This window comes from Mobula birostris, chromosome 1 (assembly GCF_030028105.1).
Source record: "Mobula birostris isolate sMobBir1 chromosome 1, sMobBir1.hap1, whole genome shotgun sequence".
Taxonomy (NCBI): domain Eukaryota; kingdom Metazoa; phylum Chordata; class Chondrichthyes; order Myliobatiformes; family Myliobatidae; genus Mobula; species Mobula birostris.
Window position 1 is genome coordinate 90,763,024 of NC_092370.1, and position 20,477 is coordinate 90,783,500.

Sequence of the window (20,477 nt, forward strand, 5' to 3'; positions counted from 1 at the left end):
GTTGATTGTTCTAACATGGAGCTCAGATGAACTGAAAAGGCAGATTAATCGCCTTCCATGTTGTAACCATTCTGTAATTCCATGATAGGTGCTATTTCAATGGTTTGTTCATTGTAAACTATTATTATCTATCCTCCATGAACAAGGACATGCACTAATCCACTTTGAACTGCACCAATGAACATGCCAGATTCGGGAGCCAATGCATTCTCCTTCAGTGTAACATCAATGTTCTTCAGCTATGGGTCCATGAATCTGTACAGCATGATTTCCGCCTCTCCACGTGCCACTTGACATTACCTACCTGTTCCAGCTTGCTCTGTAGTTCCATAGTCTGGCTTTTCCACTCTCGCTCCTCTCGGTCAAACTTCTCCAGCAGCTCCTCCTTCTCTCGCTTCCACTTCTTCTCGGACTGCTGCAGCTGCCAGTGCAGATCCATGACCTGACTGTGAGTGTCCGCCAGCAGCTTGCGGTGCTCCTCCCGCTCCCGCGTGAACACATCTTTGGGATCACCGGAGCCCTTCTTGCTGGAAGACTGTTTCCCAATCTTTTTTTCAAACTGTTACAAGAAAGTGCAGATTTCAGATTCTGCAAATAACATTGGTAAGCACTGAAACACTTCTTCAAATCTAAACAAGAGATTCAATAAAACTAATGTGCCTAGTTTTACCAGAAATTTAGAAACATAGAAAATAAGAGCAGGAGTAGTCTATTTGGCCCTTCCAAGCTGCTGCACCTTTCAATATGATCATAGTTGATCAATTATCTTAATACCATGTTCTCACTCTCTCCCCATAGACTCTGATGCCTTTTGTGTCTACAAATCTATCTACTTCTTTCTTAAGTATGATGTGGCCTCTACAGCCTTCTAAAGGTAGAGAATTCTACAAGTCCAGCACCCTCTGAATGAAAAAAGTTCTCTTCGTTTAAGTCCTAAATACTTTACCCCATACTTTGAGTTTAATTCCCCATTCTAGTTGCCCCAGCCAATCTCTCCTCCGAATACAGTGTGACGAGTCCTGTCAGAATTTTGTACTTTTCAAAGAGATCCTTCCCATTTTTCTGCTTTAGTGAATACAGCCTAGTTTCCTCATACAACAGTCCCAGCATCCCTGGAGTCAGTCTTGAGAAGCTTTGTCTCATTCCCTCATACTTTCTGATGTAAGAAGATCAAAACTGCATATAATGTGGCCACATAAGGCCTGGAATAACTCTACAATAAGATACTCTTCCTCTTGACTTCAAAACCTCTTGCAATAAAGACCAATATACCATTTGCCATCTTAAGCTTCATTCACCTGCAAGTTTGCTTTTAGTGGTATACAAGGTAACCCCAATACCTCATCATCTAAACAATATCCGCTTTTTGATTCCAACTTCTTTTCCCTTCCTTGACAGTTCTGATGAAGGGTCTCAGCCCGAAATGTCAACTGTTAATTCCTCTCCATAGACGCTGCCTGACCTGCTGAGTTCCTCCAGCATTTTGTGTGTGTTGCTCTGAAATTCCAGCAACTGCAGGATCTCTTGTGGTTACAACTTCTTTGATTCTCCTTCGGAAGTAACTTCATAATCTAGTCATTCACTCATACAATTTCTCAAAGCCTCATCTCATCATTCTCACAGTTCCATCCAGATTTGTATTGTCACATTTAGAAGAATTACATTTGATTCCCTTGTTCAAATCCCTGGCACTGATGCTTGAAGTATCTGACAAGTTGCTGTCTGTCATTCTGAGAATTCTATTGTTTCCTACACTGTTTCTTGTCTGTCAGCCAAGTTTCAATCCATGCAGATATACATCCATATTTTGCACTCTAACCTCCTATGTGGGCCCTTATTAAAGTTATGAAAATCCAGAAACACCACACCCAATAGTTCCCCTTTATCCATTTACTAGTTGCATCCTCGAATAACTCCAGTGGTTTTGTTAGATACAACTTTCCTTTTCATAAACCCACGTTTACTTCGTCTATTCCTCTTTACCTTTTCTAAGTTATACCCTTCATAACAATCTAGTATTTTTTTTAACCTAACCGTTGGCTCTTCCACCTTTTCCTCATCCTTCCTTTTGGAGGAAATATTCCATAATCTATACAATTTTAGAAAAGACAACCAGTGTTTTCACTATTTCCTTGGTTCCCTCTTTTAATACAATTGGGTGCAGGGTGAGAGAATTTATCAGATTTTGGTAAAAATGTGCTGTGTGTGTTGGTTCTGTGTTTTGCACCTCGGCCCCAGAGGAACACTGTTTCGCTTGGCTATATTCATGTGTATGGTTGAATGAGAATTAAACTTGAACTTCAATCTGACAGCAGTTCATATCCCATTAATGAAATAATCCCAACAACTAAATAAATCTGCTGCTGTCAGAAAAGAAAAATTCTTAACCATCAGATTGTAGTAAACAATGATTCACCAATACATCTTGGGGAAATAACTCCCCTTCTCAATATGGTATGTCCTCTGAAGGGCCCTTGCAAGCTGCTCATTTTAAAGACATATAGGAAAATTAAACCATATCCATGAAGGAACAAATAAAGGCTATGATGTTTTAGGGCTGGTGATAATTAGTGTTCAATTTTATTCCTGGGTGAGGCTGCTGACTAGTGAGTTATCCGGGGAGTGATCCTTTGAACTGCTGGACACATTTATTGACCAGGCAGAGCTCGCAAACTGCTTGGCAACTTCCAGATAAAAATGACCATGGGAGGGAGAATCCAAAGTAGGTGAGCCTGTTCCTGTAGGTCCCAAGTGCGACTTACAGGAACAAGCTTGCTCTTCTGGGCTCATAAATAGAATTATTAAAAACTACAGCCCAATCTCTTCCACCTTTCAAGGTGGTTAAGTAGATTGGTGGGATTGAAAAATTCACTCAGGTCCCATGTAAAACTTGCAGTTGGGTTCTGATGCGGTCTTTCCATCTAATCTACATAGTTGAAGACTTGTAATGGGTATCACTTCCATTAACTTCTTAAAAATTTTTGTTAACCAGATTAGAGTAATAAGTGAGTAAGGAAGTAAATAAATAAGTTACACACTGCTGAATATATAACCATACCCCTAGTGAAAGAGTTGTAGTTGATTCAAAGAGAAGGATCTGGGCTGAGACTATGATGGACCTTTACCTTGACAACTCGACTCCTTCAGAGTCCAAAAGGCATGTTCAACAGGGATAATGAAAATGGCTCCTCCAGCATTTCTCTGGAATCTAGTTTCAAAGATGTAATGGCTTTTCTAAATTCCTCAAAGCTGTAGTTCGTTTTAACTATAATTTAGTATACCTTAATTTTCGGGGAATGTAACATACAGCTGACTCTAAATAGCCGCTCATAGTGAAGTGTAAACTGGTTTCCCATCATAGTTGAGATACTGATCAATGTGAAGATTGCCATCTACCTGGGCCAGTTGACATTTTTGCTCAGTGTATTCCATCTCCCAGGCAGCCTTTTCATTGACATACTGTTGCTGCAAGTCATGGCGACGTTTCTCCTCCTCCCCAAGCTCAGCACCAAACTCTTCCAAAATAGACTTCAGAGCAATTAGGATCCTTCGGTTTTCTCTGGCCTGTGGAAGGGAGAAAGTTATATAAAAATTTTGCACCGTTTGGCAAAAGATCCATGAGTAGCGTGAGGAAAAGCTTACTTGTGCAGTGGTAGTTCTGACACAAAATGAATTACTTGAAAAGCGGTGTCAATTGCAAGTTCCCAAGAGAATGATATATATTTGTCTGGGAGCAAATTGCATCAGATGGGGAAGAATGGATTGTTCTCTGGAGAGTAGGCAAAGTCTTGAGGGGACGGATAGCCTATTTTTGTCCTGACTGAATAATTATATATAAGATTCAGTGCAACTAGTCCAAACCAGTGTTTCTGAAATATACAACTCCCTGCTCATTCCTCTCCAACAGATCAAAAACACCTTTAATAGAGGAAAATGCAGCAAGATACTCATAGAAATGTCGGTAACCCAAAGTTTGAAACCAAATCACACAAAGAATTCTGGTGCAGTTGAGCAAAAGCTTAGCTACTGAAATAGGTTTTACTGGGATTCAAAGGAGAAAACATATTTAAGGGGCAGAGAAGTTCAGGGAATTCTAGAAAATGGGGGCAGGGCAGGTGTGGTTATAATGGCCAACTGTGGGGCAACTAAAATTGCCTCTGGAAGTCAGAATGGTGATAGCACAGAAATCTCTGGAAACTGCAGGACTGAAATGGGTTACAGAAGGACAGAGCAAGAATAACATGTTTATCTAGATTTTAAATTGATTTCTCAATTCTTTCCTTGGGTCTAAGAGCCGATAATGGTTTTTCTCATGAATAAGACGGACTGCAATTCCACGGACAATGAACCGCCAGCGTGGTCATTCTTTATTGATGTGAAAAGTAAAGGGCGGGTTACTTGACCTCAGACACTGCTATACCCATACCTATTCTTGTCCAATCTCTGATATCCAGCTGAGATCATGTTGTCTGTTGTGGGAACTTCAAAAAATGTTTTTTCTCTTGAAGAGAGGTTGTTAAGTCAATCTTCATTCTTACATGATGTCAAAATTGAACTGTTTCTCTTGTGCAACAGTGTAAGTGATTTTTCCCAATGTTAAAGAAAATTCTTTTGAGTCTAATCACTGAATGTGATGCAAAAGCCTGAACTTAACTGCTTACCTCCTTCAATATAGCGTTTTTATACGTAAATTATCAAATTTTGATATAACTTTGAAAAAATGCATTGAAGCATTGAAATGCTGTTTGATGAAGCAACTCTCAAATTTCGATGGGGTGGGTGCCTACTTTATGGGTAACAATTTGCACATAAGCAGAACCTTCCTAGCTAAGCTACTGGTCAGAGAAATGTATTCTGATACCAGAAAAATCAAATGTACATAAACTACAACTTGTATCAGGGTATGAAAGCTGGGGAAGGTAGAGAATAGAAAAGAAGATTGCCTGGGCTTCTGCACCACAAATAGCCCAGTGACTAGCAAAAGATTAATATGTGTGCAGAGAACAGAGTCACATTTGGCTCTGATGTCTTCCAGATCCAGACCCATTCTTGTTTATGAAGAATGATGATGAGGTAATGGAGGATTGTTTGTCTCCATAGAAACAATAATATTCAGTATGAGTCAGGTATAATGTGGAATATAAGAAAGAAACCTCTAAACACTCTAAACTATAACTATGTTGATGCAAGCCTCAAGAAATCTCAGCAGTGCCTCTACTTCCTCAACAGGCTAAGGAAATTTGGCACGTCTCCTTTGACCCTCACCAATTTTTAAAATTGATGAACCATAGAAAGAATACTATCCGGAGATATCGCAGTTTAATATGGCAATTGCTCTGCCCATGACTGCAAGAAACTGTAGAGAGTTGTGGACACAGTTCAGCACTTCACAGAAACCAGCCTTCCCTACGTGGACTGCCAAAGATCCCACCCACCCCAGACATTCTCTCTTCTCTCCTCTCCTATGGGCAGAAAATACAAATTCTGAAAGCACGTACTGTTATAAGACCGTTGAATGTTTCCCTGAGATGATAAGATGGGATCTTGACCTCACAATCTACCTTTTTGTGAACTTGCACCTTACTGCCTACATGCACTTCACTTTCTGTAACATTTTAATCAGCATTGTTATTGCTTTACCTTGTACTCCCTCAATGCACTGTGTAATGAATGGACAGCGCACAAGAGATTTTTCACTGTACCTCGATATGTGTGACAACACTACATCAATTGACAAGTCCAAGTGGAGCATATAAGTTAATTTATCAGATTTGCATAACAATGCTTTACATATCATTAATTATTGTTATGTACAATGACCACTGTGTTTGAAAATGTGAGGGGAATTTTGCAAAAGTCAATGAAGTACATGAACACATTTCGCTTCTGGTGTTGGTAGTTACAAGGTAAATTAGTACAAGGCAACAAGTAGTAAGGCTGTATTTTCTTTGACTCGTTTTTAAACTTGTTGGCAGTAAAGATTTATTTTACTTAAAAAATTAGCTGCAAATAATAACACTTTTCTAATTTCAAGGGTCAACTTACCAATGGAAAATACTAATCATTGCAAGTTATGTTTTCTTTATGTGTAGAAACACAATGAAGTCAATAAAGATGACAAGGGAGACTGCGTATGCTCGACTCTTGAATTAAAACAAAATGTTTGCAGAATTCAACAGGTTAAGCAGCATCTATGGAGGCAAAAGGTACAAGTCGATGCAACTTACATCAGAACTCCATGACATTTGGACAGACACACAGATTGGGAAGGTTTTATGAGCCAAATGCAGACAAATGGAAATAACTTAGATGGGCATGGCTGAACGAGTAGGCAGAGACTCAGTTTAATGTCTTGTGTGATAATGGCTTGGCTGACAGTGCAACACGCATTTGGGAGTGCTGTGGAGAGTCAGCCTGAAATACGATGCTCAAATCTCTACACTGGGACTTGATTTCCTAACCTAGTGGCACGAAAGGAACATTAATTCAATATCTTCAACCTCTCGCTACGGCGGTATGAAGTATCCACCTGCTTCATGTAGGTTTCAATCATACCGGTATGCAAGATAAACATGATAATCTGCCTCAGTGACTATTATCCAGGAAGTCTTACATCCAATGTGATTAATTAATTAACATATCCATACCATGATAATAAATCATAGGAATTTTGAACTTTAATTCATATGCAATTGACCTGTGTTAAATGTGTAGCAGTTTAATCCTTGCAGATGTGGTTAGATCACATGAAAAGCAATAAACCACTTTAACCCTGAGAAATGCAAGCAAAACAAAAAATATTTTCAACAAATTACTTGAAATTACTCTGTTGAATGTCAATCATATTAGCTTTTGAACTCAGGTTTACATTGACATGTGTATTTTCGGCACAACCATTTAAAAAACTAAGTATTATGACTCATTACTTTACATTACGTTTGGATCTCAATGCTGACACTGAATATAAAATTTATAGAGGAAGCTCTGAAGGCACAGGAATTGCTTAGGCACCAAAATAATCCAATTCCTCTGGCTGTGCTCAACTCTTTTAGGTACCAATTAAGATGAAACTTTAATAATTAACTGCAAACGAAGAAGGCATGAGGGGCCACAAGGGAGACCAGGTACTAAAGACAACAGGCAACAGGTAACTGTAGGCAAGGTGTAACTAGTTGAGGCTGGCTGCTTCGATGGATGAACAAGGGCAGTGGATGATAACTGGGTTTAAAAAGGCTGCGGGTGACTCCTGTAGCTGGGTGGAGACTGGGAAGTGTCTGCTTGTGCAGGTCTGACTGGACTCTCCTGCCTATGGCCAGCACCCGATGGGCCAGGACGATCCGGATGGGTTCAGTGGAGCTCCTCGATGAGCAAGGATCCAAGATGAAACTAGATGGCAGCCAAGAACCCTCCTTCCTTCCCTGGGCTGCACCTTTCCTAATTGACCAGGTACTGCACACCCTGTTCATGATGACGTGAATCCATTAAACGGCAGACTATGTACACTGAACCACCTTCCACGATCCTAGGTTCTGGAGTTGCAGGCTCAGATAGGTTGAGTGGTCCATGAAAAACAAACCACAGGCTTGTATATGGTGACATATATGTATTTGATAATAAATTTCCTTTGAACGTTGAGGAAGGACACATGGAAGTTAGGTGGTTAGGTGTGCTGCAGCTGGAGAGGGAAAATGACTGGATTCAATGAAATGAGTGATCTTGAAGAGACCATTCAACCAGTGTGAGAGTTTGCAAGGAAAGATCTGGAGTGCACAGACAGGCACAGTCGCCAGACCACAGTAGACTGGCTGGTGCTGCCACCGGTTGGCCTGGAGGTAGACACGGATGGCAGCTAAAATATACCTCCATTGTTGGTTTCTCCATGGTGGTCGGTAACCATGAAGTACTTCAAAGTGGCAGAGGAGGTGTGTAGTTTGTCTTGGCTCAGAGCAGATACTTCCTGCATGTGGAAGAGCTAGAGGTGGCGAAACATCTCGGAAACTTCTCAACTTGCTGATTGATCGTTGGATTATAGCCAGAGGACAAACTAACTGAAATGCAGAGGAGGGAGTATAAGGCTCACTAGAAGCAGAAGAGGAATTGTGGGTCCTAGTCTGACACAATATCCTGAGGGAGCCATGGAGCCCAACTGCATGTTGGGGAACCAGGTCCGCCAGCTCAGAGGCTGACGGAAGTTTGGGGAGGGCAATGATGTGGTCTGCCTTGGAGAACCGATCCATCACTGTCATGATCACCATGGGTCCATTGGAAGGTGGCCAACCAGTGTTGAAATCAATGGTGATGTGCCAATTTGATGGTGAGTAGCTCCCTGTCTCCTACTCCATAACAGTGCTGTGTAGAGTGGAAATTACGCGAGAAGGCGGCACAAGAGTGTGCTTTCCCATCTAGTCCTAGTGGCGATGAAGCGTCTCCTCGCAAGCGTGGTCAGTGACAACAGACCATGAGGTGGGTGATTTGGTGAGAGAGGTGAGAGAAGCGGCAATTTTGCTGTAGTTTCTGATGAAACAGCAATAAAAATTGGGGAAGCCCAAGAAGTGCTGTAGCAGTTTGAGGTTGCTGATCAGGCTGTACATGCTCTGTAGATCTAGTTTGATGAAGACCTGACAAAGCGTTACGAATGTGTTCTCCATCAAGGAGAGGGTAGCAGTCTTAATGGTGATTTTATTGAGTCCCCAGTAGTCGATGCAGGGACAAAGAACCCCATCTTTCTTTCTGACAATGAAGAATCCTGCATCGGCTAGAGACTGGGATGGTCAAACAATACTGTGCTGTTGTGCTTCGGTGATGTACTCATTAATAGCTTAGATTTCAGGGGAGAAGAGGGAGAACAGATCACCTCGGGGAGGGGTGGTGCCCAGGAGGAGGTCAATCATGCAGTCGTGTGGTCTGTGAGACAGCAGGGCATTGGCTTCTCTTTTACTGAAGGCGATGACTAATTTGGGTATTCCTGTAGGAGTTTACTGAGGTTGAGAGTTTCCTCTGTCTCCATAGGTTTACAGGGTAAAGTCAGCTGAGGTTGCAGGCAGGTGGTCTTGCGGGTGAGACCCCAACTCAGCAGAGAACTGGATGGCCAGGTGAAGTGAGGGTTGTGATGGGAGAGCCAAGGGTAACCCAAGATGAGAGGAGTGTTGGGCAAGTAGATCAGGAGGAATTGGATGGACTGACAGTGCTCTCTGATGCTCATGTGCATAGGTTGTCTGCACACTCTGAGCATCCCAGACCCCAAGCAATGTGTCAGTGGAATGATGTAGAAGGGGTGAGAGGTAGGCTCGGTAGGGAGTCCAAGCTGCAAGCACAGGGTCTGGTTGCTTGCAGTGCTGGAATCAACCAGAGCCTCCTGTGTACGTAGAGCTGTCGGGGTGTGGAGGAGGACAAAGAGAAAGAGTCAGACAATGGTGCTGGAATGAGGGGTCAGGGGAGCTTATCAGATAGGAAGCTCCTCATCTCTACCCAGTGCTGCCACTTCCCAGGCGCAGTGCACATCCAATGTATTGGTGATCAGTTGCTCTGCAGTATGCGCACAAGTTGTTTCTCCACTAGCGCTCATTCCCTCTTGGGGTTAAGAGAGCCCTCTCTAGTTGCATGGGTTCTGGAGGTGTTGCTGATGAGGGACCAGCAGCTTGAAATGACATCAAGACAGAGAGTTGGTTGAGAGTGGTGAAGAGATAGACAATAGTTTCCTGCTGCTTCTGGATCATGTGCTCATGTGGACTGACTACTTCCTTCAGACAAGCAAACTCTGCTGGGTCATTTGCTAGTTCGCCCATCTTGTCAGGCAATGTGGAGGAGGCCCAGATGCAGAGCAGTGGAGAAGATTCAGCAGTGAATGATAATTTTAATAATAAACCGTGAAATAACAGCCACGAGTGGCCACAAAACAAGAGCAAACAGATTCTAAACACAACAGCAGTTCCCTTTTCGTGCATCAGGCAGTATTTTGTTTTGCTGCTTCCTTAGCATTCGTCGGTTTTTTACGAGGCCGAGTTGCTAGCTCGACACTCAACCTAGCACAGATGGCCAGATTTGAACTCAGCAACATTGGCCTTGAATTCAGGTGCTGATACCACTAAACACAACAGGCAACAAGGTAACTGAAGGCTAGGAGCAACCAGCTGAAGCTGGCTAGTTCAATGGGTGAACAAAGACTGTGGATAAGAGTTAGGTTAAAATAGGTTGCAGGTGATGAATTGGAAATAAGAGGCAAGTGACTCCTGTTAGCTGGGTGGAGATTGGGAGGTGTCTGCCTGTGCAGGCTTGACAGCAATCAGTTCTCCCTGTGTTGGTTGCTCCAAGGCCTGAGAATCTCACCAAGGTGGCTATGGAATTTACATTCATATAATTAAACAAATCTACAGTTTAAAAAAATCCACTGACAGTGACCATGATTGTTGGAAAGCACATCTGTCCTGTCAGGCTATTCTAGAGAATAGTTATGAGCTATGTTCCCTCTAAGCTGTGTGCGTGTGCGCGCGCACACACGTTTTTCAACCAGCACACAAGGGAAATTAATGTGCGCACAAAAGGTTAGTTACCTAAAATAATGTAGTAATTAATAATTATACTTATTGAAAATAATCTTTTAGCTAAATGTTTCTGTTAACTAGTTAGTTGGTTTTTCAAATACCACAATGCATGTCACTAATTTACGTCACCTCACCTTTCCTGTTCTGGTTTGTACAGCTGCATCACGGCGGCAGCCATCTTTGGCGGACAGTGTTCATATTGTAAAGTTTACAAAGATCTGTTTCAAATCCTGTAGATAGCTTACTTAGTTTTTATTGAAAAAGATCAGTCAAATGACCCTGTGGCTAAATACTGTCACAAGAAATTGATAAACATCGCATACAAAGTAGCTTTACAGGTTTTAAGTGATATCTTTGATGAACTGGCTTCACCATGCAAGATTCTGCAAAAGAGTGGCCTAACACAGATTGATTCACTTCATTTTGCACGAGGCAAATTAACAAGATAAGAAAGCAGTATCTGGGAGACAATGTTTTGTGGAGTGACAAAGTTAAAGTTTTGCTAAGCCAACAACGTGAAGAAAATATCACAGTAGATACAAGTTTGCTGTTGACTTTTATAAATAATCTTTGTGTTCATTTAGAAGAAAAATTTCCTGAAGATGAGGTACAAGAATAGTCAGCTTTTGATTTCTCCGCAATTGCAGATTGTGCCTTCGCATTTGGCGATGAACAAGTTAATGTCTTATGTCTAAAATATCATGATTTTTTAGCTGAAAATACTGTAATAGTTAGACAGTTTAATGGTTTCAAATTTCCCTTGCAAGAAAGAATTAAATCCAAACTGATTTCAAACTTTGCTCAAATGGTGGCATTTGTACTTCAAAATGAACAGTTTTGCGACCTTGCACAGTTGATGGACATTGGGGGACTTTCTTGCGTCTAATGCTGACTGTGAGCGAGGTTTTAGCCTAATGAATCAACTCAAAAACAAGCTGAGAAACTGTTTAGGTGAATGTCATTTGGATATGTTAATAAGAATCAAAAGCTATCAATTGGATGGAAGTTCTATTAGTCTAGATAGAGTTTACAAAGAATGGGTAAATGCCAAAGACAGGCAAGAGACATGATAACTGACTGACTTAAATATGTATGTTATTTTGTTGTTATTCTGTGCAGTTTTATGTCAAATATTTTGTAAACCTACATAAACTGTGCCATGTGTGCATTCAGTGTGCATATACTTTTGTCACAGGAAAAAAATTTGCACAACATTAGATTTTTGCGCACACTGACTACTAAAAATTAGAGGGAACATTGGTTATGAGTCAATTACATTGATGGGTTGGAGTCATCTGTAAAGGCCAGACAGGGCAAGAACAGCAGATTTAATTCCCCAAAGGCCATTGCTCAACCAGATGGATTTTTAAAATGAGAAAATAACAATTTTCCAGTTTCACAGACGATATTGTTACTAGCTTTTCACTGCCAATCTATTTAATTTACACCAGTTGTTTCCAGCTGCCTCTGGATTAACAATTCACTCCTCAGAATGTTAGTCTAGTGGCTTGACATTGAGTGATCACAGTCCTACGGTTTGTAAAATCAAATAATTGTCCATGGATGGAAACCATGTGACATATTGTGTGCAATCCAGCTCTTTGCAGGAGCAATCCAGTCAAGTGCATCCCCAAGCTTTTTCACTGAAGCTTTGCAAACAAAAGCAAAAAAAAAGCCACGCCTTTGCTCACATGGAGAGAATTTTAGAGGGTGAGGATTCCTAGATCAACAAATCAGGATTCAGAAACTACTCTGGCAGTTGCCACAGGTTGCCAGCTGAAAATAATACTTATCAAGTCTCTCTATACTTCTAAGAATCCTCTCCATCCTTCACCAAAAGCTGTATTTATCTGCACGTCTATCTATTAGCCTATAATGGATCCAGGCACAGTGTGAGCGGAGCCACCGTGACAGAGAGCTTGATCAATCACAAGTCTAAAGCCCATTCCACAGAGCAGAGTTCACGCCCCATATTCCTCCTAAGCTGGATTCCAAACAGGACAAGTAGACGCATGCTGTCCTAGTCTGATACTGTTATCTTCTAAAGTTTTGATGACTGGATTTTGCAAAAAAAATCAATCACAAAATGAAAGAAATATGAACTGAGCTCATTGCATGCAGCCATGAAATATGGCTAAGAAATGTGTATACAAATGGGGAAAAAGCCACAGATGGTAGCATACCAAAAGTGTATAACAATAGGAGAATCTTGAAGTGCATGCCCATTGGTCCTTGGAGGCAACAGGACAGACAGATAAGGCGGTTAAGGTGATACACAAGATACCAGTCTTTGTCAACTGAGGCTCAGAATATGAGTGCCCAGAAATCTATAATCATGAGTTGTGCCACATTTCTGATCACCACACTCAAAGAAGGATGTGATTATACTAGAAAGGGTACAGAGGGAATAAATGAGTATGTTGTCAGGGCTACAGAATTATGAGAAAAGGCTGACTAGGTTCAGTTGGTTTTTTTCGAACAAGGAAGAATTACTTGAGGTGTGAAAAACTATTACAGACCAAGACAGAATGGACAGACAGAATGTATTTCCATTGGCAGAGATTTATGTAATTTGTCTAATTACCAGACGGGAGTTCAGATTTTATTTTTCCTTCCCCTCCAACGAGTACTGAGTGTCTAGAACTCACAGCCTGAAGGGGATGTTGGGTAGAAATCCTCATCAGGCTTACAGGATGTGCTTAAGGAGCTATGGGCTGCAAGGTGATATACAAACAACTGGGAAGCAGAAATCTAAATAGCTTGATTTTTGCTTAGCATGGGCTTGAACAGCCTCCTTCAGTACAGTAAAGTTCAGTGACTTAACAATTAAGATAATTTGTTGGTCACTTTAAAGAAGGATTTTATTCCCTAGAAAATAGAAGATTGAGGTATACACTCTAATGAGGGATATAGATAGGGTAAATGCAAGCAGGCTTTTTTTCACTGAGATTGGGTGAGACTACAACTGAAGGTCATAGGCTAAGAGTGAAAGGTGAAATGTTTAGGGGAATTTCTTCACTCAGAGTGTGGTGAGAGTGTGAAATGAGCTGCCAGTGGTGTTTGCAGGGTCAATTTCAACATTTAAGAGTAAGTTTGATAGGTACATAGATGAGAGAGGAATGGAAGGCTATGGTCCTGGTGCAGGTCGATGAGACTAGGTAGATTATGGTTTAGCACAGACTAGATGAGCCAAAGGGATTGTTTCAGTGCTGTAGTAACAGAAGGTAACAGAACTGAGGGAAGATCATAGAAATGTTGGTTAAAATACACTTCCAACGATGCATAGTTAAAGTTTTTTTTAAAGTACTGCACTTTATTTTATAGAAAGCTGCAGGTTTAGTTTAATTCACTTTACATACATATGTAATATGTCATGTGAGTTGCATCAGCTGGTTCTCCTGAAAGCTAATCCAGAAAATATCAACTGGCAAAGTATTGTAGAATGAGAGAAATTTCTAAAGGAATAAGGATACAAACAGGAACTACTGGCATACCTGCTTCTGGTGCTGTAGTAACTCTTTTGTCTGTAGCTGAGGCCTGTAGTCATCACTCTCTGAAGGGGAAAGTTGGGAGTATTCAGTCAGCACATAGCCACTGTCCTCTTGGTCAGGGTCCAGCTCTGTCTGTTCAAGAAGCAGGTTAAATTCAGGCAGGCTTTCAATCTGTTCAGGCTGAAAAATAATTTATTGCTTATTAAACAAATATTAAATGTTTTAAGCACAAATATTTACAAGTGATACAAATGAAATTAACAGTCAGTCCCTGCTGCAGTAGCGTTTTTTTAATATGTGGAAATATCATTGAACATAACCAAAAGCCAAAATTTTCCTTCCAGAAGCAATATCCAAAAGTGAAAGGAAGTGTCATTATGATTGAGTCTTCCTTTTCTCCCCATATGGTCTGATCTACAGATGGTTGAATTCTTGTACACTGTCGCTTATCAAATCAGGACCAGTATAACCGATCTGTGGCACACACAAAATGCTGGAAGAACTCAGCAGGCCAGGCAGCAGCTATGGAAAAGAGTACAGTCGATGTTTTGGGCCAAATCCCTTCAGCAGGATTGGAAAAAAAGACTAACCTACCAACCGGCATGTCTTTGGACTGTGGGAGGAAACCAGAGCACCAGGAGGAAACTCATAATTTCTACGGGGAGGACGTACAAACTCTTTACAGAGAACATCAGGACTGAACTCCAAACTCCAACACCCTGTGCTGTAATAGTGTTGTGCTAACCGCTACACTACCATGGCATCCCTTATTCCCCCTTAAGGTCCCTTTGGGTCCCTTCTCTGAGAAAAGATGTGCTGGCACTGTGGAAGATCCAGAGGAGGTTCACAAGAATGATTCCAGAAATGAAAGGGCTAATGTATGAGGAGTGGTTGATGTCTCTGGGCCTGTACTCACTGGAGTTTAGAAGAATGGGGGGTGGGGGCACAGAATCTCATCAAAAGCTAATAGAAACATAGAAACATAAAAATGAATGTTGAAAGGCCTAAACAGAGTGGATATGGAGAGGATGTTCCCCACAGTGGGTGATTCTAGGACCAGAGGGCACAACTTCGGAATAGAGGAATTTCTTTAGCCAGAGGGTAATGAGTATATGAAATGTGTTGCCACAGATGGCTGTGGAGGCCAGGTCATTGGGTATATTTAATGCAGTGTTTGATAAGTTTTTGATTAGTCAGGGTGTTTTTTTTCCTCCTGTCCTGCTGAAGGGTCTTGACCCAAATCGTTAACTGTAATTTTTTCCCCACAGATGCTGACTGGCCTGCAGAGTTCCTCTAGCGTTTTGTGTGTGTTGCTTGGATTTCTAGCATCTGCAGATTTTCTCTTGTTTGTAACTAATCTGTGAAGGTGACCCAGATTATTAAGGCTGCTTTCATAACCTGGTTGCACAGAGAATGAATGATCAGAGAACTAGTGGTCACCAAAACTTGAAAAATAGCTCAAATAATGAAATAGTTTAAGTAATTAACCTTGCTTTTATTAAGAGAGAGCATAAGAGTATGAAATGCTTGGATCAATACTTAAAGTGTACATTTTCTCAGATTGCTCTTCAGAATGGAAAACAGATGCAAATGTATCACCATTGTATTCATAATATCCTACCACAAACTTCCAGATGGTACCACATGATTGGTCAAGTTGCCATCTCCCTGTTCCATCTTAAAATGACAAATGGGATTCATGTTAGAAAGCTGCATCGATAATTTAAGATCAGAGCTGGATTGTATTCATTTCCAAAATTATAATTATGGATTGGTTAACCAGAATGATCTTTAATCTTTGCCTGACCCATCAACAACCTCCTTCATCAGGAAATGTGGCTGCAGATCAGGGATACAAATGTGTTTTCAGAAATGGGGTTTTAAACTGCCAATAGCAACTATCTTGCTAGCAAATGTGCAGTCTCTGGTGAATAAAATCGATGATCTCAGAGCTAGGGTGCTGAATCAGAGGGACATTAGGACCGCGTGTGTCCTTTGTTTCACAGAATCCTGGTTAACCCCTTCTGTACCTGATAGATCTATAGAGTCTCTCAAAAGCAGAGGTGGAGGAGTATGCCTCATGATCAACTCTTCTTGGTACACAAATATATCAGTGCTGTCCCAATTCTGCTCACCAGACCTGGAATATCTAGCAGTTAGGTGCTGTCCTTTTTACCTACCGTGGGAGATTTCTGGGATCCTTTTGGTAACAGTATACATTCTACAGGTCAATGTCAATCAGGCTTTAAATGATCTGAGCAATGGGATCAACATGCATGAAACAGCACACCCTAACGTCTTCACCATTGTTTTGGGGGATTTTAACCAGGCCAGTCTGAAAAAAATCACTAAGCAATTACCATCAACAGATTACTTGCAATACTAGAGGAAACAACACACTGGACCATTGTTACACCACCATCAAGAATGCCTACCATGCTATTCCACGCCCTCACTTCAGGAAGTCTGATCACCTGGCTGTACTTCTACTCCCTGAGTATAGACAATAGACAATAGGTGCAGGAGTAGGCCATCTGGCCCTTCGAGCCAGCACCACCATTCACTGTGATCATGGCTGATCATCCACAATCAGTACCCTGTTCCTGTCTTCTCCCCATATCCCTTGACTCTGCTATCTTTAAGAGCTCTATCTAACTCTTTCTTGAAAGAATCCAGATAATTGGCCTCCACTGCCTTCTGAGGCAGAGCATTCCACAAATCCACAACCCTCTGTGTGGAAAAAGTTTTTCCTCAACTCCGTTCTAAATGGTCTACCCCTTATTCTTAAACTGTGGCCTCTGGTTCTGGACCCCCCCCAACATTGGGAACATGTTTCCTGCCTCTAGCGTGTCCAATCCCTTAATAATCTTATATGTTTCAATCAGATCCCCTCTCATCCTTCTAAATTCCAGTGTATACAAGCCCAGTCTTTCAACATATGACATTCCCGCAATCCCTGGAATTAACCCAGTGAACCTACGCTGCACTCCCTCAATAGCAAGAATGTCCTTCCTCAAATTTTGAGGCCAAAACTGCACACAATACTCCAGGTGGGGTCTCACCAGGGCCTTGTACAACTGCAGAAGGACCTCTTTGCTCCTATACTCAACTCCCTTTGTTATGAAGGCCAACATGCCATTAGCTTTCTTCTCTGCCTGCTGTACCTGTATGCTTATTTTCAGTGACTGATGAACAAGGACACCAAGATCTCGTTGTACTTCCCCTTTTCCTAACTTGACACCATTCAGATAGTAATCTGCCTTCCTGTTCTTGTCACCAAAGTGGATAACCTCACATTTATCCACATTAAACTGCATCTGCCCACTCACCCAACCTGTCCATGTCACCCTGCATTCTCATAACATCCTCCTCACATTTCACACTGCCACCCAGCCTGGTGTCATCTGCAAATTTGCTAATGTTACTTTTAATCCCTTCATCTAAATCATTAATGTATATCGTAAATAGCTGCAGTCCCAGCACTGAACCTTGCGGTACCCCACTAAGTCACTGCCTGCCATTCTGAAAAGGACCCGTTAATCCCTACTGTCAGCCAACCAATTTTCTATCCATGTCAGTACCCTACCCCCAATACCATGTGCTCTAATTTTGCCCAATAACATCCTATGTGGGATCTTATCAAAGGCTTTCTGAAAGTCCAGGTACACTACATCCACTGGCTTTCCCATGTCCATTTTCATAGTTACGTCCTCAAAAAATTCCAGAAGATTAGTCAAGCATGATTTCCCCTTTGTAAATCCATGCTGACTCGGACCTATCCTGCTACTTCTATCCAAATATACCGCTATTTCATCTTTTATAATTGACTCCAGCACCTTCCCCACCACTGATGTCAGAGTAACTGGTCTACAATTGCCTGTTTTCTCTCTCCCTCCTTTCTTAAAAAGTGGGATAACATTAGCTACCCTCCAATCTGCAGGAACTGATTCTGAATCCATAGAAAACTGGAAAATGATTACCAATGCGTCCACGATTTCTAGAGCCACATCCTTAAGTACCCTGGGATGCAGATCATCAGGCCCTGGGGATTTATCAGCCTTCGGTCCCATCAGTTTACCCAACACCATTTTCTGCCTAATGTGAATTTCCTTCAGTTCCTCTGTTACCCTAGGTCCTCTGGCCACTATTACATCTGGGAGATTGTTTGTGTTTTCCCTAGTGAAGACAGATCCAAAGTACCTGTTCAGCTCCTCTGCCATTTCCTTGTTCCCCATAATAATTTCACCCGTTTCTGTCTTCAAGGGCCCAGCTTTGGTCTTCACTAATTTTTTCCTCTTCACATACCTAAAGAAGCTTTTACTATCCTCCTTTATTTTTTTGGCTAGCTTACCTTCGTACCTCATCTTTTCCCCCCCGTATTGCCTTTTTAGTTAACTTCTGTTGCTCCTTAAAAGTCTCCCAATCCTCTGGCTTCCCGCTCATCCTTGCTACGTTATACCACCTCTCTTTTATTTTTATACTGTCCTTGACTTCCCTTGTCATCCATGGTCGCCTCTTACTCCTCTTAGAACCTTTCTTCCTCTTTGGAATAGGCAGAGACTGAAGACTGCAGCACCAGTAGTGGGGTCCAAGAATCTATTGACAAAGGAATCACAGGAGTGCCTACAGGACTGCTTTGAATCGGTGGATTGGACTGTATTCAGGGATTCATCTTCGAACCTGGATGAGTATGCTGCAGTTGTTACCAACTTCATTAAAACCTGTGTGGATGAGTGTGTGCCTACAAGGACTTACTGTACATTCCCAAACCAAAAGTCGTGGACGAACCAGGAGGTACATCGTCTGCTGAAAGCTAGATCTGTGGCATTCAAGTCTGGCAACCTAGGCCTGTACCAGAAAACCAGGTATGATTTGCAGAGGGCTATTTCAAGGGCGAAGAGACAATTTCGAATGAGGTTGGAGGCGACATTGAAAGAATGACAACTCTGGCAGGGTTTGTAAGACATTACATCCTACAAAGCGAAACCCAATAGCATGAATCTTAGCGATGCTTCACTACCATATGAACTCAACGCTTTCAACGCCCGCTTTGAAAGGGAGAATATAACTACAACTGTGAAGATCCCTGCTGCACCTGATGACCCTGTGATCTCTGTCTCATAAGCCGATGTTAGGCTGCCTTTAAAGAGAGTGAACCCTCACAAAGCAGAGGGTCCTGATGGAGTACCTGGTAAGGCTCTGAAAACCTGTGCCGAACAGGTAGGAGTATTCATGGATATTTTCAACTTCTCACTGCTATGGGTGGAAGTTCCCACTTGCTTCAAAAATGCAACGATTGTACCAGTGCCTAAGAAGAATAACGTAAGCCTTAATGACTACTGCCCAGTAGCACTCACATCTACAGTGATGAAATGCTTTGAGAGATTGGTCATGACTAGACTGAATTCCTGCCTCAGTAAGTAAAGACCTGGACCTATTGAATTTTGCCTATTGCCACAATAGGTCAAAGGCAGATGCAACCTCAACGGCTCTTTAACTGGCTTTAGACCACCTGGACAACACAAACACCTACGTCAGGATGCTGTTCATCAACTAGAGCTCAGCATTTAAAATCACCATTCCCACAATCCTGATTGAGAAGTTGCAGAACCTGGGCCTCTGTTCCTCCCTCTGCAATTGGATCCTTGACTTCCTAACTGGAAGACCACAATCTGTGCGGATTGGTGATAACATCTCCTCCTCACTGATAATCAACACTGGCGCACCTCAGGGGTGTGTGCTTCGTCCACTGCTCTACTCTCCCTATACCCATGACTGTGTGGCTAGCAAAGCTCAAATACCATCTATAAATTTGCTGATGATACAACCATTGTTGATAAAATCTCAGGTGGTGACGAGAGGGTGTACAGGGTGAGACATGGCAACTGGTGGAGTGGCATCGCAGCAATGTCGCAGCAACAACCTGGCACTTGATGTCAGTAAGACGAATGAGCTGATTGTGGACTTCCAGAAGGGTAAGACGAAGGAACACATACCAATCCTCATAGAGGGATCAGAAGTGGAGAGAGTGAGCAGTTTCAAGTTCCTAGGTATCAAGATCTTTGAGGATCTAACCTGGTCCCAACATATCGATGCAGTTATAAAGAAGGCAAGACAGTGACTATACTTCATTAGGAGTTTGAAGAGATTTGGTCTGTCAACAAATACACTCAAAAACCTCCATTAATGTACTGTGGGGGGCATTCTGACAGGCTTCATCACTGTCTGAATGGGGGAGGGGGCGCTACTGCACAGGACTGAAAGAAGCTGCAGAAGGTTGTAAATTTAGTCAGCTCCATCTTGGGTACTAGCCTACAAAGTACCCAGGGCATCTTCAAGGAGTGGTATCTCAGAAAGGTAGTGCCCATTATTAAGGACCTCCAGCACCCAGAGCATGCCCTTTTCTCACTGTTACCATCAATTAGGAGGTACAGAAGCCCAAGGG

The 20,477-nt window shown here is 42.0% G+C and overlaps 1 protein-coding gene across 2 annotated transcripts in view; it reads right to left on the reverse strand.

Moving 5' to 3' along the window:
• LOC140198140 (microtubule cross-linking factor 1) overlaps positions 1–20,477 on the reverse strand; it is a 217,437-nt gene that overhangs the window by 58,054 nt on the left and 138,906 nt on the right. For both annotated transcript variants that reach the window (XR_011886109.1, XM_072259104.1), the window contains exons 9-11: positions 14,036–14,212; positions 3,397–3,564; positions 305–559 (exon numbers count right to left, since the gene is read on the reverse strand). Coding sequence is in view for 1 of the 2 variants with exons in the window: in XM_072259104.1 (XP_072115205.1) it covers positions 305–559; positions 3,397–3,564; positions 14,036–14,212 (600 nt within the window). In the remaining variant the exon portion in view is untranslated. The remainder of the gene's footprint in view (positions 1–304; positions 560–3,396; positions 3,565–14,035; positions 14,213–20,477) is intronic.